At 38.9% G+C, this 27,625-nt stretch overlaps 2 protein-coding genes and 1 long non-coding RNA gene across 3 annotated transcripts; 1 reads left to right on the top strand and 2 right to left on the bottom strand.

The window, feature by feature from the left end:
* Positions 1 to 616: 616 nt before the first annotated feature.
* On the bottom strand, positions 617 to 23,351 carry LOC119489692 (NACHT, LRR and PYD domains-containing protein 14-like). The gene is made up of 10 exons (XM_037772436.1): positions 23,173 to 23,351; positions 22,638 to 22,778; positions 10,397 to 10,494; positions 7,989 to 9,786; positions 6,632 to 6,808; positions 4,383 to 4,556; positions 3,574 to 3,747; positions 2,227 to 2,400; positions 1,402 to 1,575; positions 617 to 648 (listed from the first exon to the last, which is right to left on the bottom strand). The coding sequence occupies exons 2-10, from the start codon at positions 22,757 to 22,759 to the stop codon at positions 621 to 623; spliced, it is 2,919 nt and encodes a 972-aa protein (XP_037628364.1). The 5' UTR covers positions 22,760 to 22,778; positions 23,173 to 23,351; the 3' UTR covers positions 617 to 620.
* LOC119489698 lies at positions 15,625 to 16,964 on the bottom strand. The gene is made up of 2 exons (XR_005207238.1): positions 16,905 to 16,964; positions 15,625 to 15,741 (listed from the first exon to the last, which is right to left on the bottom strand). It is a non-coding gene; the product is annotated as an uncharacterized LOC119489698 (long non-coding RNA).
* LOC119490581 (uncharacterized protein YJR142W-like) lies at positions 23,089 to 27,610 on the top strand. Its single transcript, XM_037774084.1, has 4 exons — positions 23,089 to 23,112; positions 26,695 to 26,886; positions 27,025 to 27,121; positions 27,231 to 27,610. The coding sequence occupies exons 1-4, from the start codon at positions 23,089 to 23,091 to the stop codon at positions 27,293 to 27,295; spliced, it is 378 nt and encodes a 125-aa protein (XP_037630012.1). The 3' UTR covers positions 27,296 to 27,610.
* Positions 27,611 to 27,625: the final 15 nt, after the last annotated feature.

Here is a 27,625-nt window from a genome sequence, read left to right as displayed (position 1 = left end):
CCTCCCAGCCCTAGCTCCAGCCTCGATGTGGGTCTCATTCACATGAACGGAGGAAGGGAAATAACTCTGGATTCAGCTATTAGTGCATTTTACAACTTTTAGGACCTAACGATTTAAATAAAGACTATTAGAATGTTCATACTGGGAAGTTAATTCACCTCAAAAAAAAATTATCCGCTGAGTTACAGACGTCTCTTTCCCAATGTAAGTCTATGGGAAAAAGTCTTTTTAGGCCCAATGGCATCACGTGACGGACACGGAAGTTGTAGTACCGCCGTTTTGGTCACTACGAAAATGGGCATCAAAGTCTGGCGCTCTTCCTGAGGGCTTGGTTTTAATAGGGTAACTTTATTATCTTCCACTGTTATTTAGAAATAAGTGGAAATAAACAGCAAAACTCAGAGTGGAGCTGCAACACAAAGCAAAGCAGAAAGATCTATTTAAATGTGTTAATCTACAGTTATGTTGTGATAAACTGAACTATTCTGCAGAGGCATTTTGGGTTCAGAATATATGAATAAATAAAAAAAAGACAAAATAAGATGCAGGTCCAGGTGGTGAACCTCTGTGGATAATCAGGACACGGCTGATCCTTTCAACACATCCGCTTTTCTGATCACTCACTGTGACAGAGCTCCCTTCTTCCAGCTGATGAGAGAAGAAGAGAACAGAAGTCAAGAATCAGTGTTTACAGAGACTCCCTCCATCAGCTGTCAGTCACTGATGCATTACACAGTTCATTTATAAAACTATCATTGGCAGAACCAACCTCCATATCTCCGCTCACTCATCTCCAACTGTAACCGCTTATTTATCTTCAAGCAAATTCATTAGTGTGGTCGTTCCTAAAGTCTGCACCTCCTCTGGTCGTCACTCATTCCAGTTTGCTGCTCCTAGTGACTGGAATGAGTTACAAAAGACACTAAAACTCCACACCCTCATCCCGTTACCCTCCTTTAATAGCTCTTTGGCGGGACCACATCATGGTTGCTTAATGTAACGATGGTTCTATGAAATAAGAGCCAATGATTTGAGCCTTCAGTCAGACTGATCTCAGAGCTGTGACAGAGATGAACTGATCAATGAGAGAACTAAGACTTTCTGATCAGATTTGATGGTATGATAGTTTGATGGATTAGGACCACTGTCTCTATACATGTTGTGATGCTGTCAGTTGTAATCCATCTGTATTTCCTGGAGACATGAACACGACAACAACAACATCTTCTTCACATCAACTCCAACACATGATCACAACAAGCTTCTGGCTGATCTGATTGGCTGACTGTTCTCTCTCTCTCTCTCTCTGTGTCACCGTTCTCCTCTCACAGCTTAACGGAGGAAACACATCACAACAATACTGATGAAACCAGCATGGACCGACTCGGACCCTCTACTGACCTCATAGTCTCCAGTCTACAGTTTGGACTCTTCACAAGATCACACAGCACCTTCACTCCTGAACCCTTCAGGTTGTTTTCACTCAGCTGCAGCTCTCTCAGATGGGAGGGGTTGGACTTCAGAGCTGAGGCCAGAGCATCACAGCTGATCTCTGACAACCTGCAGCCACTCAATCTGAATAAAGAATAAATGATGAAGATAAAAATCACTTTATAATCCAATCAGATGTGTTCAGGTTTTAAATGTGCAGCTCAACATTACTAATAAGCTTTTCCCTAAAATGAGTAGAGTGACTTTGTCATTGTGTTATTGTGGATCATCATAATGTTAGCCTTCTACAGACATCATCCAATTGTCACCACAACAATCATACACCTTTTCATGTCAACACACATCAATAACATGCTGCTGATCTCTGTGTTCATCTATGCGTGTGTGCTGAATGATCAATATCAATGATCAGACATTATGGAATACGCTGAAATTAACAGAAACCAGAGAAATATTTCTACTTCATTACCTAAACTTGATCAATTTAAAAACAATATTAGTTCAGAGGATCTTCTGTATCCAGATGTGACCATGTACCAACAATGATAAACATTCATTTACTTTAACAACTAACAGTGGACATTTTCTACAGTTTCTTTAAGAAACACAAGTCTTCTGTGACTGCAGACTGAATTTAATTCAAGAAACATGAAAATATGAAGAAAAGGAAATTTACAACTCTATGGATGTAAGTTATGTCTGTAAATAAATTAGGTTAAATTGTTGATTAAACATATAAGATCTATAATAGTAACAGAGAGTCAGTGAACTGACCCCAGAGTCTCCAGTCTACAGTGTGGACTCTCCAGAAAACCACACAGCAACTTCACTCCTGAATCCTGCAGCTTGTTGTGACTCAGCTCCAGCTGTCTCAGATGGGAGGGGTTGGACTTCAGAGTTGAGGCCAGAGAAGCACAGCTGATCTCTGACCAACTGCAGTCCCTCAATCTGAATAAAGAATAAATGATGTAAGTTTAGAAGACAACGTTCCTGCTTGAAATCATTCAATGTTTAATAATAAGATAAGATATAAGATATTCCTTTATTAGTCCCACAGTGGGATAATCTGTTCAGAGCTGTAGAAAGTTTAGAACGTAGAAGCTTAGAAAATGTAAACTCCAAACACCTGAAGCCAACAGGATGCAGGTTAAAAACTGTAAAATACAAAAAGTGAGACAGAGCTCTCATTAATGTTAATGACAATGTGCTGCTACTTCAATAAAGACATAGTGACTTCACCTCTTAAACCCTGACAGCTCCACCAGTGGATCCAGCTATGCAAACTCATGTTGAGCAGCCAAACACAAATAAAAACCCACAGAAATTGATTCAAGATTTGACTCAAGATCTCAAAGTTCCCAAAGATGCCAAATATGTCAGGATGAATTTTGGGGAAATGTGAACTAAAGGTATATAAGATAAGACATCTACAACATATTTATTTTAGAAATAGTTCGGTCATAAAATCAAAGCATTTTCAGTTTAAACTATTCAGTCAGTATAAGCATCATTATAGCTTCATAAAATGTATAGAAAAAGCAAATAGTGAATATATTTGTTGTCTGATAGCTGAAATAGAGATGATTTATTTATTCTTTATATATAACAGACCGTTGCTATGTATAGCAGACCGTTGCTATGGGCGCAGTTCTGATGTCGGACTCTGGCGGACCGTTTATGTGTCAAAATATTGATTTCTTCAGTAAGTAGCCATGTAATCAGCGGGATAATGTACAGTTAGCGGGTCATTGTTGTCAAAGAATCCCAGACAGGGCGATGAGAGACTGCTCCGCGTCGGGGTGCAGCATCACCCTGTCTGGGATTCTTTCACAACAATGACCGGCTCGCTGTGCATTATCCCTTACAGATTTTTTATTATCATTTCTTTGAAAAAGGAAACATGATGGAAGTCAAATTTGTGATATATTGAGGTTTTAAATGTGTAGCTCAACATTGCTCAGCTACAGTCAATGGACTAAACCACTGAAGAAGAAAATGTACTTTAGCATTAAGATACTCAGTGTGGATCAGTATAATATCAGCCTTATGTCTGCAGTTTAGTGTCACCACAACGTTCACATCATATTAATCTCATTACAGAGGTAAAAAATGGTGTCTGACCTCAGAGTCTCCAGTCTACAGTGTGGACTCTCCAGAAAACCACACATGAGCTTCACTCCTGAATCCTGCAGCTTGTTGTCACTCAGATCCAGCTCTCTAAGATGGGAGGGGTTGGACCTCAGAGCTGAGGCCAGAGGAGCACAGCTGATCTCTGACAAACTGCACCAACTCAATCTGAATAAAGAATAAATGATGTAAGTTTAGAAGACAACGTTCCTGCTTGAAATCATTCAATGTTAAATAATCTGTTCACAGCTGAAGGTTTAGAATGTAGAAGTTTAGAAAATGTAAACTCCAAACACCTGAAGCCAACAGGATGCAGGTTAAAAACTGTAAAATACAAAAAGTGAAACAGAGCTCTCATTAATATTAATGACAATGTGCTGCTACTTCAATAAAGACGTAGTGACTTCACCTCTTAAACCCTGACAGCTCCACCAGTGGATCCATCTATACAAACTCATGTTGAGCAGCCAAACACAAATAAAAACCCACAGAAATTGATTCAAGATTCGACTCAAGATCTCAAAGTTTCCAAAGATGCCAAATATGTCAGGATAGATTTTGGGGGAATGGGAAGAATATCAGGCAACAAAAAAATAAGCCAAAAGACATTTGCTACTAACAAAACGTGGGCGCTGGGCATGAAAATGACAATTGCGTCAGTGCTGTGCATCGCTTTGCGCTGGGTGTAAGATAGGGCCCTCAGTGTGGATCAGTATAATATCAGCCTTATGTCTGCAGTTTAGTGTCACCACAACTTTCCCATCATATTAATCTCAGTACAGAAGTAAAAAATGGTGTCTGACCTCAGAGTTTCCAGTCTACAGTGTGGACTCTCCAGAAAGCCACACATGAGCTTCACTCCTGAATCCTGCAGCTTGTTGTGACTCAGCTGCAGCTCTCTCAGATGGGAGGGGTTGGACTTTAGAGCTGAGACCAGAGAAGCACAGCTGGTCTCTGACAAACTGCAGCCAAACAATCTGAATAAAGAATAAATGATGAAGATAAAAATCAATTACTTTATAATCCAATCAGATGTGTTCAGGTTTTAAATGAGTCGCTCAACATTACTATGTCCTAATCAATGAGCTTTTCCCTAAAATGAGTAGAGTGACTTTGTCATTGTGTTATTGTGGATCATCATAATGTCAGCCTTCTACAGACATCATCCAAATGTCACCACAACATTCATACACCTATTCATGTTAACATACATCAATAACATGCTGCTGATCTCGGTCAAGTCCGGAATTAGAGGATCAATATCAATTCAGACTTGTTAGACTTCATTATTTCATTTATTACATGGCCTTCTTCTTACTGTAGCTTAGTAGGTTTATGTCATTTACAGTAAAGGTCCACATTTGTTCAAATGTCTCTTAAAACAACAGCCACATGTCATATGTACATTAAAAGAGTGATTGGTGACAGTAATCATTCCTCCTGAGAAGTGGTCCCTTCATAACACAACTACACTGTAAGAAATGACTTTCAACTGAAACTAAAATGAAGATTCAGCCATGTGAGTCCGACAAATCAAGTGGGTGTTTACTAAAGCTGGGATGATTCAACTATCTCCTGATTTCAATACTATCACAATTCGATATGTATTGTGATTTTAAAGTGTTGTGATTCGAATTTGCGGTTTATTGCATGTAGTTGAATCATACACTTCTAGGGACTTTTACTTTGGAAAATATCTAAATTAATACAGTAAAAATGTTTGATTTTCATGTCCTGAAGTCAAATATATCAGTCATTGTCAGGCATTATTTATTAAATGTTTTCCACCATCCCCTATAATCAAAGAATAAAGATATTTTCCTCACCAATTAGTGGTATTTTCTTTTTAATTTAGAAATTACATGTAATGTTTTATACTTCTGGTGAATATAATCCAATCAATCTTATTTCCATATATGTATTTTGTTTATCCAGTTGAAAACTGAATGTAGTCACACATGTGTACTTCCTCTAACTTCTCCAAGGTGGTCTCTAACTTTCCCGTCAGCTCCGTTCTCTTTATACATCCATGGTCAGCTCCATCGGGGCCGTTTGAATGCATTTAAAATAAATGTCAGTATATGGGTGCCTTACAGTTGTAGCGTCGGCCCATTTGACCACTGAGATGAGAGTGACGGCTGGCTTGACCACACGTTACCACGATACGATAACGTTTCCTGTTCATGACAGAGTTAGCATGCAGCTTTAGCCGTGATGTCTAGCTCTGCTTTTCCTGCAATGTGTGAAACCCAAAGTGTTTCTATACTTTACTGGATGTGTAGTGTTTACCACCGACGTTTTCTACTTTCTCGTTTCGGCTCGCTGCGGTTTCTTTTGGATGGAACGGATATGACATCACGTTACTCAGACTACAACAATAAAAGCGGTAACTTCCTTCTACCTCCACATAGACTCAAATGGAGCAAATATATTGATTCTGGCATTAAAAAAATCAATTTCAAAATCGTAAAAATAAAATTGCGATACATAGGTGAATCTATTTTTTTTTCCCAACCCTAGTGTTTACCAAAGTGACAGACTGTTTAGTGCCAGATTCCCTCTTTGTGTTACTAATCCTCCTGTAGCTCCACAAGGAAACTGTCAAACACAACATACTTACTGGATACATACTAAGGCTGGGCAATATATCAATATTATATCGATATCGTAATATGAGACAAGATATCATCTTAGATTTTGGATATCGTAATATCGTGATATGGCATAAGTGTTGTCTTTTCCTGGTTTTAAAGTGATGTAATTTTCTGAACTTACCAGACTGTTCTAGCTGTTCTATTATTTGTAATTTACACTTAGTCATGAGATCCACATTACTGATGATTATTTATCAAAAATCTAGGTATAAAATCTGGTATCTAGCAGTGACGTAAGGAGATCGCAACCAACTGAAGCCTCTCCTGTGTGCCAAGCATGATGGAGAGCTACGGTGGCCGTTGCAAAAACGTGAAAGTCCCTCTCTAGAGCCATCTGGAGCAGAGCCAGTGCATAGAGAGTGTGTACAAACTATATAAGCTACAGTCAGTGAACTGACCTCAGAGTCTCCAGTCTACAGTTTGGACTCTCCAGACCACCAAACAGCAGCTTCACTCCTGAATCCGGCAGGTTGATGTTGTAACTCAGGTCCAGCTCTCTCAGATGGGAGGGGTTGGACTTCAGAGCTGAGGCCACAACTTCACAGTGAGTATCTGAGAGTCCACAGTCAGAAAGTCTGTGATGACACAAAAATTACAAAATATGTTATTATGAAAGAGGCCAGTTTATATTTACTTCATACATTTGATGACTAAACAGTTTGATATATACTTCTTTGATTAATATTTGCTTTTCACATCAGCATTCAGCTAATCTTATCTCACTGTTTGACATGAAACAATCATTCTCATCACTCTCTCTAAAACCTGCAGACTTTTAATTTTGTTTTTTCTTTAATCTTGCAGATAAAGTGAGAGAAAATGTAGTTACATGATGCTTCCCTTATGTCCAGTCTGTCAGTGTGATCTGATCCCAGGTCTGTCTCCACAAAGTTAGCATGAGGCCTTCTTGATTAGAAAAGCATTTTTAAAACTCAGTGAATAAGTAATAATAATACAGTTGAGAAAGTTGACCTCTCTTTGCTAGCTACCTGCTGATGTCAGGTTCACGTCCATAAATGGGAAAATTCAGTGACTGCTGCCAAACGGTAGAGAAATTAAACAAATCACGCAATAATATTAGACCTGTACATAATTAAACATTCATATAATTAGATATTTTGATGACTGCATGGCGTTTTGTCATTAACACTCTTTTCTGAGCATCAAACATATTCAGCTCACAGACACAATTAATGAACCAGTAAGGTTGCATTATTTTCAACATAATATCATCAGAAAGATGTTATCAGTGTATCTTGCATTAAAAACATAACATTGATCTTTGGTGTGTATGAGATCTCTTAAAAAGTCTGAATTCTACCATTCTGCTGTTACATATTCATCAGACCGCTGTTATTGCTGGAAGCTGTGTATTTCCATCTTTTCTGAATCTGTCCAACATCTCCTGAAATTCGCCAAACACATAATCCACCAAATAGCTTGTGTTAAAGTATTATTTTACCGTGTGTCTCTGTAACACGTTAACTGTAAAATGTATCAATTGTTAGAAATAGTTAGAATAAGTGTTCATTAACTTGACAGCTAGAAACACAAACTACTGAAACATTTTTTAACTCAACATTTGAAACAGCTCAAGAACATCTGTGACAAAATACAACTGACATATTTATGTAAGAAACACGTGGAACACTTATAAGAATATTATATTTTAGGAATAATTGAATAGTGTGTATATTTGAAAAACTAAACTACAAATCTATACTTATCTATAAAGTTAATCACATCTGGACTTACAGAGCTTTTCTGCAGTTCCTCACAGCTGGAATCAGTCTCTGTCGTCCCTCCTTTGTTGTGTTGTACTTCTTCAGGTCCAACTCATCCAGAACCTCCTCTGACATCTGCAGCATGTAGGCCAGAGCTGAGCAGTGGATCTCTGAGAGTTTCTTCTCTGATCTGTTCTCTGACTTCAGGAACTCTTGGATCTCCTGATGTACCGAGCGGTCGTTCATCTCCGTCAGACAGTGGAAGATGTTGATGCTTCTGTCAGGAGAGGTTTTGGTATCATACATGTTCATCGCCTTCAGGTTGTTAATGATTCTTCGGATAATTTCTGGGCTGTTGTCTGTCTGACCCAGCAGACCTCCTAAGAGCTTCTGGTTGGAGTCCAGAGAGAGGCCATGAAGGAAGCGAACAAACAGGTCCAAGTGGCCATTTTTACTTTTAAGGGATTTCTTCATGGCTCTCTTCAGGAAGACATCCAAGGTTGAATGAACATATTTTTCTCCCAGGAAGGCCTCCAGTACCTCTGTGTTGCTGTTTGTGTAACAGTGGAACATGTAGACTGCAGCCAGAAACTCCTGAATGCTCAGGTGAACAAAGCAGTAAACTGTTTTCTGGAAGATCACACACTCTCTTTTAAAGATCTCTGTACAAACTCCTGAGTACACTAAGGCCTCTGTGACATCAAGACCACATCGCTCCAGGTCTTCTTGGTAGAACAAAAGGTTTCCTTTCTCCAGATGTTCAAACGCCAGCCTCCCCAGCTTCAGAAGAACTTCCCTGTCGGCCTCCGTCAGCTCCTGTGGACCCGTCTCATGTCCCTCAACGTACTTCTGCTTCTTCCTCTTTGTCTGAATCAACAGGAAGTGTGAGTACATGTCAGTCAGGGTCTTGGGCAGCTCTCCTCTCTGGTCTGTAGTCAACATGTGGTCCAGAACTGTAGCAGTGATCCAGCAGAAGACTGGGATTAGACACATGATGTGGAGGCTCCTGGATGTCTTGATGTGTGAGATGATTCTGCTGGACAGCTCTTCATCACTTACTCTCCTCCTGAAGTACTCCTCCTTCTGGGCGTCAGCGAATCCTCGTACTTCTGTTACCCTGTCAACACATGCAGGAGGGATCTGATTGGCTGCTGCAGGTCGGGAAGTAATCCAGACGAGAGCTGAGGGAAGCAGATTCCCCTCGATGAGGTTTGTCAACAGCACGTTGACTGATGACTTCTGGGTGACATCAGACACAACCTCATTGTTGTGGAAATCCAGTGAAAGTCTGCTTTCATCCAGGCCGTCAAAGATGAACAGAACTTTACAGACAGCGAGCTTCTCTGCTGTGACCTTCTGTAATGTTGGATGGAAAACATGGAGCAGCATGAGAAGACTGTACTGCTCATCTCTGATCAAGTTCAGCTCCCTGAACGAAAGCAGAATCACCAGACTGACATCTTGGTTTTCCAAGCCCTCTGCCCAGTCCAGAGTGAACTTCTGCACTGAGAAGGTTTTTCCAACGCCAGCGACGCCATTTGTCAGAACGACTCTGATGTGTCCCTGTTGGTCAGGTAAGGCTTTAAAGATGTCGTGGCACTTGATTAGAGTGTCATGGAGGGTCTTCTTCTTGGAAGCTGTCTCAAGCTGCCTCACCTCATGTTGGGTATTAACCTCTTCACTCTGTCCCTCTGTGATGTAGAGCTCAGTGTAGATCCTGTTGAGGAGGGTTTCACTTCCTGTTTCATCAGCTCCTTCAGTCACACGTTCACATCTCCTCCTCAGACTGATCTTGTGTTCATCTACAACCTCCTGCAAACCACTATCTGCTGAAAGAGAGAAAACAAGTATAAGACAAAACAAAGAAACTTATTATTTCCAATGCCAATAGGAAAATAATCACTATAACAACAGATAAAGAAGTAAAGGTTATAAAGTCAATTCAATTTATTTTTATATAGCGTCAAATCATAACAGAAGTTATCTTAAGACTCTTTTCATATAGAGCAGGTTTAGACCGTACTCTATAATTTAGAGACCCAACAAGAGATCCCCCATGAGCATGCATCGTTATGTGACAATGGCAAGGAATAACTCCCCTTTCATCAGTGTGTCTGTCTGTCTGTGATAGAACAATGATGTTGTTGCTTTACAGAGATTAATAGTTCACCATCTTCATCTATGCAGATGGAAAACAAACATCATTCTGATTGGTTAATGCAAAGACGGAGTGATATCATAAAAACAAAACATAAAAATATAAAATGATTTCTTATGGGTTCAGATTTTCTCTCAAGGAGAACAAAGTACAAGAGTTACAGAGCAGATATGTATGGTGGAGAAGATCTTAAACGGTTGTCACAACAATAGTCAGTGTATTAAAAGAACAAGTCCTGTTTTCAGACATGAAGACATCAGCAGACCGATCTACAGTCTTACTTTGTACAGTGCTGGTCTGACTGGCTGTCTGCAGGCGAGGTCTTTTTCTGGATCTGGACATCGGCTCCTCCACAGAAGCATGACTCCTCTTCTTCTTTCTGTGGAGACATTACTTTAGAACTAAAATGATCTGTTGATTGTTGGTGAAAAATATCAAGACTTGGCCGATACTGAAGCTCAGATGGTCAAAGAGAAGAGTTAAAGTGTTGTTACTTTTCTGTTTGAATTCAGCATTCAGGCTGTAATGAAAATGTTCCTTCATTTGAACTCTTCTGCTTTAATAAACAAGAATTAGCTGCTTTTCCTATCTGACTGTCTTATTAAACATTTAGTGATCTGGCTGAAGTTAGTTTATTAAAGGGGAGCAACGGCCATTTTTAAAACATTGATATTATTCTATTCTAACAAGGAACACCAGGGCACCAGTGTTACATGCTGTGTGTCTTAGACTGCTGTTCACCTCAATATTTAGACCACTTATAACCTCAGTTCACACCTAATTAACTCATACTAAACTACACAAAGTGACTGTGAATCAGTAAACGACGTAATTTTCTCTCTTTGGCCACTTTTAAAACATTAATATTATTCTGGAGGCTATATAACATGATGGGAAAAAAACTGCAACTTGCTCATGGACACGCCAGGAAACCACAAGGTGGCAGCGGCACATTTCTCTCCTCTCCAGTCCACAGGGAGAAAACTGACTCAGACACTTTGGCAGTATAGTAATAAACTGTTGGATTAACTCTCCTTCATTCCTTTCCTCCTTCTGCTCAGTCAACTATCTCAGCTGACTGACCGAAAACTGTTTCAGCTGACTGACCGAAAACTTTCACTTTCAGGGGTCCCTCCCTGTTCTCATGTATCTGGATCACCTGGTCAGTGAGGTCTGCGCTCTCTGAGTGCCATTCTAGTTCATTTACAGGAAATCTTTGACCTTTGAGTTTATGTATGAGGGCGTGTGTGTGTTGCTCACACAAATCAGCTTTTTAACAAGGTGTGCTTATGAGAATCTCTTTTGGCTTGAACAGGTTGAATTAAAATGAGTTTTGGTCAAATGTTATCTAATTTTTATGTTTAAATCAATTGGATTAAAAACTAATGTGCTTTTTCTTTAAAATTTCTGTTTTTTTCAGACTTATATGACTAAGATTCTTCTCAGCATCTGAAAGAAAACAACTATTGTCTGTTGCATAATAAAAAATAATTTAAGCCATTTTCCTAAGTTGCAACTCTTTTTCATAATCCAAACATAGATGGTAGCCAGAATTGACACTTCTTCTCGCTCAATTAGTACAACATGAAGCTGCATTTTGAGGAATATAAATCTTTTAGCAGAACGTTTTTTTCTTCATCCTCAATGCATCATCGTCCACCAGGTCAACTTACAGTAAAAACAGTCTCTTACTTTGACTCTGAGGATCCAGGTTCATTACTGAAGTCTAGAAATTCGTCTTTGGACTGGTCACTCTTCATAGACAGACAGCTGGGTACTGGAGACTCTGCTCTCGGTCTGTACTGAACTCTGCAAACACCAAGATGATTTTATTCACATCACATGAATCCTTGATAAATTCTCTGATGTTAAAGCCATTTAATTAGCTCTAAATACACAAACTACTGTTACTGTCAATAATTAGTAGGTTTAAAAGTTTGTAGCCATCCTATTTGATTACATTACAGCTTTTCTAGGTGACTGACAGCTGTCACATATACTAAGAGCAAATGGCACAAATGATATAGCTACTGATATAGATACTGTCGACAATAAGGAGGTTTAAAAGCTTGTAGCCGTTTTCTTAGATTAGATAACATCTTTTCTAGGTGAGGCTTCAGAGTCAGTCTTCATGTTTTTCGTAGGTCTCGCGAGACCAGTGTGTCCGTGTGTGTGGAGGAGGAGCTGAGCCTCGCTCTCGATTTAACACCAACACAGAGAGCAGAGGACAGAAGCAGTGAGCCCGTAAAGGACACATAAACATAGCAGCATAGTTTTTTTCGGTTCAGTTGGCTCAGACGCTGTGAAAAAACGCTTATAATGACAGGGAAAACCCTGATTTTTATCAATTGTAGCCACATTTTGGCAAATTCCACGATACTCCACATTCTACAGTTGATTACATTTTTATTATCAAATTCAAATCACAGGGCCCTCAGAACTCATTATTTACATGTTAGCAGAGTCCCCTTTGTTCACGTTTGTTTATGTGCTAAAAGTGTGATTAAGGGTGTTTTCACACCTGTAGTCGGGTTAATTTGGTCCAGACCAAGTGAAAAAATTATACATTGTTGTAGTTCTGGTCCGAATCCTGTGCACACTGACTTTTTAAAAGTCAAATGTTATCTAATTTTTATGTTTAAATCAATTGGATTAAAAACTAATGTGCTTTTTTCTGTAATATTTCTGGGTTTTTTCAGACTTATATGACTAAGATTCTTCTCAGCATCTGAAAGAAAAAACTATTGTCTGTTGCATAATAAAAAATATTTTAAGCCATTTTCCTAAGTTGCAACTCTTTTTCATAATCCAAACATAGATGGTAGCCAGAAATGACACTTCTTCTCGCTCAATTAATACAACATGAAGCTGCATTTTGAGGAATATAAATCTTTTAGCAGAACGTTTTGTCTTCATCCTCAATGCATCATCGTCCACCAGGTCAACTTACAGTAAAAACAGTCTCTTACTTTGACTCTGAGGATCCAGGTTCATTACTGAAGTCTAGAAATTCGTCTTTGGACTGGTCACTCTTCATAGACAGACAGCTGGGTACTGGAGACTCTGCACTCAGTCTGTACTGAACTCTGCAAACATCAAGATGATTTTATTCACATCACATGAATCCTTGATAAATTCTCTGATGTTAAAGCCATTTAATTAGCTCTAAATACACAAACTACTGTTACTGTCAATAATTAGGAGGTTTAAAAGTTTTACCAGAGTTTGGTTGTTTGGTCTTCACCGGAGTTTGAATGAGCTCTCACACCAGCCCAAACAAGCCATACTAACCGGGCAAACACATCTAGATAGTTAATTTAACCGAACAGAATGGGTTATGAGTGAATGCAACCTTAGCTACCTGTTTCGCTAGCAAGGGAGTAAATAGAGAGAGAGAGAAACTCTGCAAACACCAAGATGATTTTATTCATATCACATGAATCCTTGATAAATTCTCTGATGTTAAAGCCATTTAATTAGCTCTAAATAAACAAACTACTGGTACTGTCAATAATTAGTAGGTTTGAAAGTTTGTAGCCATCCTATTTGATTACATTACAGCTTTTCTAGGTGACTGACAGCTGTCTCAGATACTAAGAGGAAGATGGCACAAATGATATAGCTACTGATATAGCTACTGTCGACAATAAGGAGGTTTAGAAGCTTGTAGCCGTTTTCTTAGATTAGATTACATCTTTTCTAGGTGAGTCTTCAGAGTCAGAGTCTTCATGTTTTTCGTAGGTCTCGCGAGACCAGTGTGTCCGTGTGTGTGGAGGAGGAGCTGAGCCTCGCTCTCGATGAAACACCAACACAGAGAGCAGAGGACAGAAGCAGTGAGCCCGTAAAGGACACCAAAACATAGCAGCATAGTTTTTTTTTCGGTTCAGTTGGCTCAGACGCTGTGAAAAAAACGCTTATAATGGCAGGGAAAACCCTGATTTTTATCAATTGTAGCCACATTTTGGCAAATTCCACGATACTCCACATTCTACAGTTGATTCCATTTTTATTATCAAATTCAAATCACAGGGCCCTCAGAACTCGTTATTTACATGTAAGCAGAGTCCCCTTTGTTCACGTTTGTTTATGTGCTAAAAGTGTGATTAAGGGTGTTTTCTTTTAAGGTGGACCAGAGTTTGGTTGTTTGGTCTTCACCAGAGTTTGAATGAGCTTTCACACCACCCCAAACAAACCATACTAACCGGGCATACACATCTAGGTAGTTCATTTTAACCGAACAGAATGGGTTATGAGTGAATAAAACCTTAGCGACCTGTTTCACTAGCAAGGGAGTAAATAGAGAGAGAGAAAAAAGCATAGCAAACCGTAATCTGCTCACGGGAGCAATCGATGATGATTTTCTCGTTTAGTTGGGCATAAATCACGGCTAGTTAGAAATACAACCCAAAGTTCTACCAAAGTTCAGTATTGCTTTAACTGTGATTAAAAGTTACTGGTGACCCAGACCTTTGTCCAGCGATATCTCTGTCAATTTTACTGCTAATATTATATTATACTGTATATATATAATATTCTGCAACATTTTGGAATATTTAGCGCCTATTTGGCAGCCATTTTGAAAAAAAAATTGTAATAATTATGCTCAGCCTGTGCATTAACACCACAGGCTTTAAGACATGCGCAGTGTAACTGATGACGCGTCACCCTGCCTCTTTCCTTCTGCCTGCAGAGAGAGGGACAGAGAGAGAGCGGGGAGGTAGAGGGAGGGGGGGACACCTGTAGATTCAGTATTTTTTCACATTAAACTCGGTGAAATTACAGTTGAGTTCGACCAAAGCACACTTGGTGATTATTGGAAAGAGTAACAACAACGGTTTAGGTGAGTTTCACTTTGTTTCTGTCCAGTTTGAATGAAGTGTGTACGCTGCTCCGCTATGTACAGCTGATCTCAACATGAACAAAATTACACGTGGATGATGGCGCAAGCTGAACGGAGAGGGGGGCAATCGTTTTCGGGCAGCTTGGCGGAGGTCTGCGCTCTCCGAGTGCCATTCTAGTTAATTTACAGGAAATCTTTGACCTTTGAGTTTATGTATGGGGGCGTGTGTGTTGCTCACACAAATCAGCTTTTTAACAAGGTGTGTTTATGAGAATCTCTTTTGGCCTGAACAGGTTGAATTGAAATTAGTTTTGGTCAAATGTTATCTACTTTTTTATGTTTAAATCAATTTGATTAAAAACTAATGTGCTTTTTCTGTAATATTTCTGTTTTTTTCAGACTTATATGACTAAGATTCTTCTCAGCATCTGAAAGAAAAAACTATTGTCTGTTGCATAATAAAAAATAATTTAAGCCATTTTCCTGAGTTGCAACTCTTTTTCATAATCCAAACATAGATGGTAGCCAGAATTGACACTTCTTCTCGCTCAATTAGTACAACATATAGCTGCATTTTGAGGAATATAAATCTTTTAGCACAACGATTTGTCTTCATCCTCAATGCATCATCGTCCACCAGGTCAACTTACAGTAAAAACAGTCTCTTACTTTGACTCTGAGGATCCAGGTTCATTACTGAAGTCTAGAAATTCGTCTTTGGACTGGTCACTCTTCATAGACAGACAGCTGGGTACTGGAGACTCTGCTCTCGGTCTGTACTGAACTCTGCAAACACCAAGATGATTTTATTCACATCACATGAATCCTTGATAAATTCTCTGATGTTAAAGCCATTTAATTAGCTCTAAATACACAAACTACTGTTACTGTCAATAATTAGTAGGTTTAAAAGTTTGTAGCCATCCTATTTGATTACATTACAGCTTTTCTAGGTGACTGACAGCTGTCTCAGATACTAAGAGGAAGATGGCACAAATGATATAGCTACTGATATAGATACTGTCGACAATAAGGAGGTTTAAAAGCTTGTAGCTGTTTTCTTAGATTAGATTACATCTTTTCTAGGTGAGTCTTCAGAGTCAGAGTCTTCATGTTTTTCGTAGGTCTCGCGCTACCAGTGTGTCCGTGTGTGTGGAGGAGGAGCTGAGCCTCGCTCTCGATGAAACACCAACACAGAGAGCAGAGGACAGAAGCAGTGAGCCCGTAAAGGACACCTACACATAGCAGCATAGTTTTTTTCGGTTCAGTTGGCTCAGACGCTGTGAAAAAACGCTTATAATGGCAGGGAAAACCCTGATTTTTATCAATTGTAGCCACATTTTGGCAAATTCCACGATACTCCACATTCTACAGTTGATTCCATTTTTATTATCAAATTCAAATCACAGGGCCCTCAGAACTCGTTATTTACATGTAAACAGAGTCCCCTTTGTTCACGTTTGTTTATGTGCTAAAAGTGTGATTAAGGATGTTTTCACACCTGTAGTTGGGTTCATTTGGTCCAGACCAAGTGAAAAAATTATACATTGTTGTAGTTCTGGTCCGAATCCTGTTCACACTGACTTTTTAAAAGTCAAATGTTATCTAATTTTTATGTTTAAATCAATTGGATTAAAAACTAATGTGCTTTTTTCTGTAATATTTCTGGTTTTTTTCAGACTTATATGACTAAGATTCTTCTCAGCATCTGAAAGAAAAAACTATTGTCTGTTGCATAATAAAAAATATTTTAAGCCATTTTCCTAAGTTGCAACTCTTTTTCATAATCCAAACATAGATGGTAGCCAGAAATGACACTTCTTCTCGCTCAATTAATACAACATGAAGCTGCATTTTGAGGAATATAAATCTTTTAGCAGAACGTTTTGTCTTCATCCTCAATGCATCATTTTCCACCAGGACAACTTACAGTAAAAACAGTCTCTTACTTTGACTCTGAGGATCCAGGTTCATTACTGAAGTCTAGAAATTTGTCTTTGGACTGGTCACTCTTCATAGACAGACAGCTGGGTACTGGAGACTCTGCACTCGGTCTGTACTGAACTCTGCAAACACCAAGATGATTTTATTCACATCACATGAATCCTTGATAAATTCTCTGATGTTAAAGCCATTTAATTAGCTCTAAATAAACAAACTACTGGTACTGTCAATAATTAGGAGGTTTAAAAGTTTTACCAGAGTTTGGTTGTTTGGTCTTCACCAGAGTTTGAATGAGCTCTCACACCAGCCCAAACAAGCCATACTAACCGGGCAAACACATCTAGATAGTTAATTTAACCGAACAGAATGGGTTATGAGTGAATGCAACCTTAGCTACCTGTTTCGCTAGCAAGGGAGTAAATAGAGAGAGAGAAACTCTGCAAACACCAAGATGATTTTATTCATATCACATGAATCCTTGATAAATTCTCTGATGTTAAAGCCATTTAATTAGCTCTAAATAAACAAACTACTGTTACTGTCAATAATTAGGAGGTTTGAAAGTTTGTAGCCATCCTATTTGATTACATTACAGCTTTTCTAGGTGACTGACAGCTGTCTCAGATACTAAGAGGAAGATGGCCCAAATGATATAGCTACTGATATAGCTACTGTCGACAATAAGGAGGTTTAAAAGCTTGTAGCCGTTTTCTTAGATTAGATAACATCTTTTCTAGGTGAGTCTTCAGAGTCAGAGTCTTCATGTTTTTCGTAGGTCTCGCGAGACCAGTGTGTCCGTGTGTGTGGAGGAGGAGCTGAGCCTCGCTCTCGATGAAACACCAACACAGAGAGCAGAGGACAGAAGCAGCGAGCCCGTAAAGGACACCAAAACATAGCAGCATAGTTTTTTTTCGGTTCAGTTGGCTCAGACGCTGTGAAAAAACGCTTATAATGGCAGGGAAAACCCTGATTTTTATCAATTGTAGCCACATTTTGGCAAATTCCACGATACTCCACATTCTACAGTTGATTCCATTTTTATTATCAAATTCAAATCACAGGGCCCTCAGAACTCGTTATTTACATGTAAGCAGAGTCCCCTTTGTTCACGTTTGTTTATGTGCTAAAAGTGTGATTAAGGGTGTTTTCTTTTAAGGTGGACCAGAGTTTGGTTGTTTGGTCTTCACCAGAGTTTGAATGAGCTTTCACACCACCCCAAACAAACCATACTAACCGGGCATACACATCTAGGTAGTTCATTTTAACCGAACAGAATGGGTTATGAGTGAATAAAACCTTAGCGACCTGTTTCACTAGCAAGGGAGTAAATAGAGAGAGAGAAAAAAGCATAGCAAACCGTAATCTGCTCACGGGAGCAATCGATGATGATTTTCTCGTTTAGTTGGGCATAAATCACGGCTAGTTAGAAATACAACCCAAAGTTCTACCAAAGTTCAGTATTGCTTTAACTGTGATTAAAAGTTACTGGTGACCCAGACCTTTGTCCAGCGATATCTCTGTCAATTTTACTGCTAATATTATATTATACTGTATATATATAATATTCTGCAACATTTTGGAATATTTAGCGCCTATTTGGCAGCCATTTTGAAAAAAAAATTGTAATAATTATGCTCAGCCTGTGCATTAACACCACAGGCTTTAAGACATGCGCAGTGTAACTGATGACGCGTCACCCTGCCTCTTTCCTTCTGCCTGCAGAGAGAGGGACAGAGAGAGAGCGGGGAGGTAGAGGGAGGGGGGGGACACCTGTAGATTCAGTATTTTTTCACATTAAACTCGGTGAAATTACAGTTGAGTTCGACCAAAGCACACTTGGTGATTATTGGAAAGAGTAACAACAACGGTTTAGGTGAGTTTCACTTTGTTTCTGTCCAGTTTGAATGAAGTGTGTACGCTGCTCCGCTATGTGCAGCTGATCTCAACATGAACAAAATTACACGTGGATGATGGCGCAAGCTGAACGGAGAGGGGGGCAATCGTTTTCGGGCAGCTTGGTGGAGGTCTGCGCTCTCCGAGTGCCATTCTAGTTAATTTACAGGAAATCTTTGACCTTTGAGTTTATGTATGGGGGCGTGTGTGTTGCTCACACAAATCAGCTTTTTAACAAGGTGTGTTTATGAGAATCTCTTTTGGCCTGAACAGGTTGAATTGAAATTAGTTTTGGTCAAATGTTATCTACTTTTTTATGTTTAAATCAATTTGATTAAAAACTAATGTGCTTTTTCTGTAATATTTCTGTTTTTTTCAGACTTATATGACTAAGATTCTTGTCAGCATCTGAAAGAAAAAACTATTGTCTGTTGCATAATAAAAAATAATTTAAGCCATTTTCCTGAGTTGCAACTCTTTTTCATAATCCAAACATAGATGGTAGCCAGAATTGACACTTCTTCTCGCTCAATTAGTACAACATGAAGCTGCATTTTGAGGAATATAAATCTTTAAGCACAACGATTTGTCTTCATCCTCAATGCATCATCGTCCACCAGGTCAACTTACAGTAAAAACAGTCTCTTACTTTGACTCTGAGGATCCAGGTTCATTACTGAAGTCTAGAAATTCGTCTTTGGACTGGTCACTCTTCATAGACAGACAGCTGGGTACTGGAGACTCTGCACTCGGTCTGTACTGAACTCTGCAAACACCAAGATGATTTTATTCACATCACATAATCTTTGATAAATTCTCTGATGTTAAAGCCATTTAATTAGCTCTAAATACACAAACTACTGTTACTGTCAATAATTAGTAGGTTTAAAAGTTTGTAGCCATCCTATTTGATTACATTACAGCTTTTCTAGGTGACTGACAGCTGTCTCAGATACTAAGAGGAAGATGGCACAAATGATATAGCTACTGATATAGATACTGTCGACAATAAGGAGGTTTAAAAGCTTGTAGCTGTTTTCTTAGATTAGATAACATCTTTTCTAGGTGAGGCTTCAGAGTCAGAGTCTTCATGTTTTTCGTAGGTCTCGCGCTACCAGTGTGTCCGTGTGTGTGGAGGAGGAGCTGAGCCTCGCTCTCGATGAAACACCAACACAGAGAGCAGAGGACAGAAGCAGTGAGCCGGTAAAGGACACCTACACATAGCAGCATAGTTTTTTTCGGTTCAGTTGGCTCAGACGCTGTGAAAAAACGCTTATAATGGCAGGGAAAACCCTGATTTTTATCAATTGTAGCCACATTTTGGCAAATTCCACGATACTCCACATTCTACAGTTGATTCCATTTTTATTATCAAATTCAAATCACAGGGCCCTCAGAACTCATTATTTACATGTTAGCAGAGTCCCCTTTGTTCATGTTTGTCTATGTGCTAAAAGTGTGATTAAGGATGTTTTCACACCTGTAGTCGGGTTAATTTGGTCCGGAACGAGTGAAAAAATTATACATTGTTGTAGTTCTGGTCCGAATCCTGTGCACACTGACTTTTTACAAACAAACCAGAGAAGTAAACATGAAGTTATAAAGACTGACATGAAGTTATAGAGACTGAAAGGTAACTGATTGTAATCAGTTCATCATCAGGACCCACGTGGGGAAATCAAATTCTGTGACTGACAGAAGTTTATGCAGCACTTTAATGCTTCTGATGTGCATATTTGTGTTCTTTGATTAATAAATACTAATAATAAACATTATAGTCTTATTAGACTGCAAATCGGCCACATGTTATGATGAATAATAGTAGAGACAGGACTGTACAAAAAGCCCCTTTGCACGCTTTTATATGATTGGTGCGAATGCATAGTGCAAATGTCGGGGAGCGCACGGATACGTGCATGAGGCGTATTACTGTGAGATCGCTGTCAAACTTTTTAATGGAGTTCATGATCTGACAAAGTACACAGAGTCGAATACAAGCACAGCAGTTTTAACAGCTGGCATGCTTCTATACATCACTTCCTGAACAGATTTCACCATCAGCAGATGGATTTATCAGTAGTTTAGCTTTTGAAATCATGCTAAAATCACATATCTGCTGGTGGTGGGTGCGCTTGCTTTCACACCAGAAACAAAATGCAGCAGAGTTTGCTTGGAAGCGGACCGAGACCCAACTTTTAAGGTGAACCAGAGTTTGGTTGTTTGGTCTTCACCAGAGTTTGAATGAGCTTTCACACCACCCCAAACAAGCCATACTAACCAGGCAAATAGACCTGAGTTCATTTTAACCCAACAGAATGGGTCATGAGTGAATGCAACCTTAGCAACCTGTTTCGCTAGCAAGGGAGTAAATAGATAGAGAGAATAAAGCATACCAAACCGTAATCTCCTCAAGGGAACAATCGATGATCATTTTCTCCTTTAGTTGGGCATAAATCACGGCTAGTTAGCAATACAACCCAAAGTTCTACCAAAGTTCAGTATTGCTTTAACTGTGATTAAAAGTTACTGGTGACTCAGACCTTTGTCCAGCGATATCTCTATCGATTTCACTGCTAATATTATATTATATATATATTATATTCTGCAACATTTTGGAATATTTAGCGCCTATTTACGACCCCCAGGGGCCAAATTTGCAGTGTCCCTATATCTTTTCATAACATATACACTTACATCTGTGCCAAATTTTTTGCTTCTATCGCAAAATGCATGGTGATTATTGGAAAGAGTAACAACGACGGTTTAGGTGTGTTTCACTTTGTTTCTATACAGTTTGAATGAAGTGTTTTACGCTGCTCCGCTATGTGCAGCTGATCTCAACATAAACAAAATTACACGTGGATGATGGTTCGCTCTCGGGCAGCTTGGTGTTCATTTACAGGAAATCTTTGACCTTAGAGTTTATCTATGAGGGCGTGTGTGTGTTGCTGACACAAATCAGCTTTGTAACAAGGTGTGTTTATGAGAATCTCTTTTGGCTTGAACAGGTTGAATTAAAATGAGTTTTGGTCAAATGTTATCTCAAACTGCAACTTGCTCATGGACACGCATATTGCGAGGGCTCGCCTGGAAACCACAAGGTGGCAGCGGCACATTTCTCTCCTCTACAGTCCACAGGGAGAAAATGGACACAGACACTTTGGCAGTAAAGTAATAAAATGTTGGATTAACACTCCTTCATTCCTTTCCACCTTCTGCTCTGTCAACTGTCTCAGCTGACTGACTGAACACTTTCACTTTCAGAGTTCCCTCCCTATTCTCACGTACCTGGATCACCTAGTCAGTGTGGCTCCTCCCCTCTCCATTTACAGGAAATCTTTGTTTTATGAGAATCTCTTTTGGCTTGAACAGGTCTTTGACCTTTAAGTTTATGTATGAGGGCGTGTGTGTGTTGCTCACACAAATCAGCATTTTAACAAGGTGTGTTTATGAGAATCTCTTTTGGCTTGAACAGGTTGAATTAAAATTACTTTTGGTCAAATGTTATCTAACTTTTATGTTTAAATTAACTTGATTAAAAACTAATGTGCTTTTCCTGTAATTTTTTTTCCAGATTTATATGACTAAGATTCTTCTCAGCATCTGAAAGAAAAAAACTATTGTCTGTTTCATAATAAAAAATAATTTAAGCCATTTTCCTGAGTTGCAACTCTTTTTCATTATCCAAACATAGATGGTAGCCAGAATTGACACTTCTTCTCGCTCAATCAGTACAACATGAAGCTGCATTTTGAGGAATATAAATCTTTAAGCACAACGATTTGTCTTCATCCTCAATGCATCGTCGTCCACCAGGTCAGCTTACAGTAAAAACAGTCTCTTACTTTGACTCTGAGGATCCAGGTTCATTACTGAAGTCTAGAAATTCATCTTTGGACTGGTCACTCTTCATAGACAAACAGCCAGACTCTGCTCTGTCCTCCTTTTCCTCCACACAATCACTCATCTTCTTATCTGAAGTCAGTCTGAGAGGTAAAAACAGGAATGCTGACTGTGAGATAAGATCATTTAAACTTTAAATGATCAAACTTGTTTCCTTTAAAATTTAAAGGAAACAAGTTTGCACAAGAGTCACAGGCAAGACTGAGAGAACAGGAAGTAACACACGCACACACACACAGTATACCGTATAATAAAACCATCCAGAACTCCACCTGGTCAGTTCTCTTTAAATCTCTGCTTGTTTTCTTGGTTTACAGCAGGTTTAACGAGTATTATTCAGCCAGTCATGACTTCGTGTTCACAGATGAATCAAACTGTTGAGTTCATTCTAACATGTCTGTCCTCTACAGTCCACAGGTAGGAAACAGACTCAGACACTTTGACAGTGAAATAATAAAATGTTGGATTAAAACTCACCCTGCTTCAGCCTTCAGTATTCATCCTTCTGCTCCGTTGACTCTAAATGGAGTCATTGAACACTTTAAGAGTCAACACCATCAGTCAACAGTCCGACCTGTTTGTGTACCTGCATCAGCTGCTGAAGTGTTGCTCCTCCTCTCTCCATTTACAGGAAGTCAGCTGAGTTCATCTGAGTGTGTGTGCGTGCGTGCATGCGTGCGTGCGTGTGTGTACTTGTTTTCATGACAAATGAGGACAATTTTATGATAGCACAGCTTCAATATCAGGACACTTCGAAAAAATTAGGACATTTTTGGCGTCCTCTCACCAGAGTCTTCTAGAGCGTCCGTAGCATTAAAATCAGGTCAGATTTTTTATGCTAAATGCAGTACTTTTGAAGGTTTCTGGACAATATTTGTCATTGTTTTGTGCTGTTAATTGATTTACAATAATAAATATATACATACATTAGCATAACGCAGCATATTTGTCCACTCTCATGTTGTATTGATGCGTATTAAATACTTGACAAATCTCCCTTTAAGGTACATTTTGAACAGATAAAAAATGTGCGATTAATCTCGATTAAATATTTTAATTGACTGACAGCCCTAATTTTTACACACAAAAACATATGAAGAGTTTATAAAATCTGACGATTTGTTAATACAAGTACAGCTGAAACCATTAGTCCATTAATCATTTAGTCGACTGACAGAAAGAGAATGTGAAACTGTTCTTTCTCCATCTCTGCAGCAACAATCTGATGTTAAAGAAGTCAGAAATCAAACATGTTTACACTCAAAGTTCTTCTTTAAATTAAATCTGTATGTGTGTGTGTGTTCACCTCTGTAGAGCACCGACAGCATGAACAGTTTGTCGCACTCCTGAAATTGTTGGTCAGGTAGATCTAATGGAAGGGCCTGGAAGAGATAACAATCTCGACAAATATTCATTTTAACAGATTCAAATCAATATCAAAAACTAAGAGGGATGAGGTCGCATATCCTAATTTCTTCCCTAATCGTTTGATTTAAGAGGGAGGAAATTATTGGAAAACAATTTTGTAAATTTTTAGAGCATTCCGTTAATAACCAGAGAGAGAACCATATTGTTTCAGAAGTGAGAATAACTGTAAAAGTGAATGTTACCGGTTGGACAAGAATATTAATACATTGTCAACAAATAAGGACATCTTTTGCTCTCCTCCCTTCATATCTATCCCTTTTTAATATTTTTATTTTGAAAAATCCTCCGGAGTGACACGGTGGTGCAGTGGTTGCCACCTCACAGTAAGAGGGTCGCACGGTGACACTGTGATCCGCCAGCCATGTTGAGATCAGTTGAGGAAATACCAAGCACTGCCCAACAGCCAGAGCAAACTTCCTCATTTTACAGCTAAACACTGCACTACAAGATGTTTCTGAAAACATTTGAGGAGAGAAATAGGCATTACAGTAACAGAATATTGATTCATATTTGATCAGCGCTCCCTAGTTTGATTATTTGATTGGCATTTGCGAGTGGTTGACAACTGCCTGTTGAATGAACAGCCAATAGGAACGCTCTCTCTCTGAAATGAGCTGTGATTGGTCAAAGTCTCCCGTCACGGGCTAGATTTTTTTAAGCCTGAAAACAGAGCCATGACGAGGTGCAGAAGTCTAGTTTTCTCTCAGAACACTTGAATTACAATATGATTAAAGGTTATTATGGAATTGTTGCCCAATGATGCCAAAAACGTTCTGCCTACTGAAGCTTTAACAGACGTTCATTTGGCTCTGTGACTACCTCCACTGCCGGCTTAGCGAGGGAGAAATACACTTTACGGCCCCACTGACGTGTCGTCACCATAACAACTATAAGGAATCACCATTTTCTTTTGTACTACTCAAATGACCACGGCAAACAGTTTAATGTCCATTCTAATCCTATTTCTATTATTTCAACAAACATAAATTGCTAAGTCAAAAGTGTTAGTAGCCTGTTTTCTAACACCACAGCCTCCTAGCTTGCCGAACCGGAAGTCCCTCTGTTGGTTGATTTTCCTTTGGGATTGTTTTTAAAACTTATAACAGTTATGAGAGAGACAAAGAATTAAAGACAATTAAAATATCAATCATCTTGGTTATTCAGTAATAGCTCATTAAATATGCAAATTTTTATGAAAATCAACTTATTAAATCTCTTTCCCCCAAAATCCAACCTGACAGATTTGTGATCTTTACTAGAATTTAAAAATAAAGTCCAGTAAGTTTGAACAACAATTTGGCTTCACAGCATGACTTGGTAAAGACTGACCCTGTGAGTGGTGGACAAAAGCATGATTTATGATAATAACTGAAACGGTGTTAAGAGACAAAGCATGTGAGCTGTGACACCAGTGGCAGAATTTGGTCATTCTCAGTTACAATTTATTTCCTTTAGAATACATAATAAAAAATATGAGGATACGTTTGTATACAAAACAATATTCCTCTTACAAATAACCAATCCCTAAGGAGTCGCTTGCATTTAGCGTTTCATAATTCAACTTTTTTTTTTCAAAGTGTGTATACCACACTGACCTTTTGTTTTAGGATGTGTGCAAATAATACAACATAAGCCAGTAGAATATCACATAGTTAAAATAATATATGACAGAATAAAAAGCGGTACATGAATAGTTGTAGGCATCATGAGTGAACTGGCAGAGTGGAAACAAAACACACTTCTACCCTGGCATACAGGTACACCGTTCCAAATAAAAGCTGGTATTTAAATAATGAGAGTAATAATGGGGGAACAACTGAACGACAAATAATGGCTGGGTTAAAAACACTGAGCATGGACTTATTGTATTATTGGTCTCACATGCTAACACTTCCATCCCATCAGTACAACAACAGTCATGTCATACTTCTCTAACAGAAATACTGTTTTCATTCACTAATTATTTCCAGTGGCTTCCATGATTATTTGTTACTGTTAAGTTACTGTCACGGAATATCTGCACTTCCTGTTTCAAATTAAAAGCCTACTGGTAGCTAGAGGACATCCTATGACCTGGTGGAGGGTTTTTAATGTAAAATATGTACAGAAAGTGTTGCTTTTTGTTGATGGTAGCTTAACACGGATAAAAATAAAAATAAAAATGGGAAAATTGAAGTGACTGAAAATAATTAGTAAGTGAAAACAGTATTTGTGTTAAAAAGAGAAACTCAGAAATCACTGTGTAGTGATGGAAATAGTGCTGTAGAAATGGACATTATCCTGAATTTATCATGGAGGAGGTGTTGAGTTTGCATTAACGGCTAATGCGGCTAACGATGTTTTATAAGGAAGGAAGTTCATTCAACAGACCTCAAGGATACACACAATGCATTTTGGTTAGAAACGCTAAATGTAAAACATAACTTTACTGTTTGTTTACATGAAAACTACACAAGAGACTAGACTGGTGTCTGCCCTTCAAGTCCTCTGAAGGACCACCATCATGGGCAGGGTCCTTCTGTTCTGCCGGAATCTTGTCATTATGAAACAAAGGCTTGAATATTACAAAAGACAAGTAAAAGACAAGCCTCTTTACATTCCATAACTAACTGCTTCAATGTATTTTCTAGCTACACCTACGAGGATGAAGACGGGGTGTATCCGGAAAGTCAGTTTGTCTTTGATTTGGAGCTTCCTCCGGAGTTCAAGCCCAGAGTAGGGGATGGAGAGGTACAAGAGTTCTACCTCCTGCCCATAGATAAGGTTAGTGTTGATGACATATTCTGAATAGTAATCCTATGAAATAAAAAATATTCGGAGGCGTGATATTGAAAGCACCGAGATTTAGATACCACAAAAATACGCAGGGGGTATTTTGTGATTGCTCCGTCTTGGTTTCAGGTGAAGGAACTGGTGGCCACTGATGACTTCAAACCCAACTGTGCCATGGTGGTCTTGGACTTCCTCATTAGACACTCGTTTATTGATCCAGACACAGGTTTGTGGCTACCTACAAAATGTCCACTGTTGAAATCAATTATAAAATTATAAAACAACTTCACATCTCTTTTTTTAAAGGAAGTCTTGTTTTGATCTTTTCATTTCAGAGCCATGCTATCAGGAGTTTGTGGCAGGACTCCATCAGACAATGCAGAGTGAAGCTGAGGACTGAGCCCACTGTCAGAGGCCAAGACACATTCACATTGTTGTTTTTATTTATCTCTGCAAATGACAAATGTTAGTCTCGCAGAAGCCAAGTGCTGTGTCCTCAGTTTGTGTTTTGAGAGAACATCCACCAAGACTTGACTGAGCTGTGAAACTGGAGGCTGAAACGGTCAATGAGCTGAGGGGAGTGGATCACATGAGGACGGTGAACTGAGTGTTGGGTTTGGGACTGAGATTATTCCAGCTAAAAAATCTCTCCTTAAAACTGAACATGAAGTTTTCCATTGCAGCTCACATAAATGATCCCATTCCTCCTCTGGTATACTTTGGTTTCCTT

The sequence above is a fragment of the Sebastes umbrosus genome, chromosome 6, assembly GCF_015220745.1.
Source record: "Sebastes umbrosus isolate fSebUmb1 chromosome 6, fSebUmb1.pri, whole genome shotgun sequence".
NCBI classification, from domain to species: domain Eukaryota; kingdom Metazoa; phylum Chordata; class Actinopteri; order Perciformes; family Sebastidae; genus Sebastes; species Sebastes umbrosus.
This window is presented reverse-complemented; position numbering and strand designations above follow the sequence as displayed.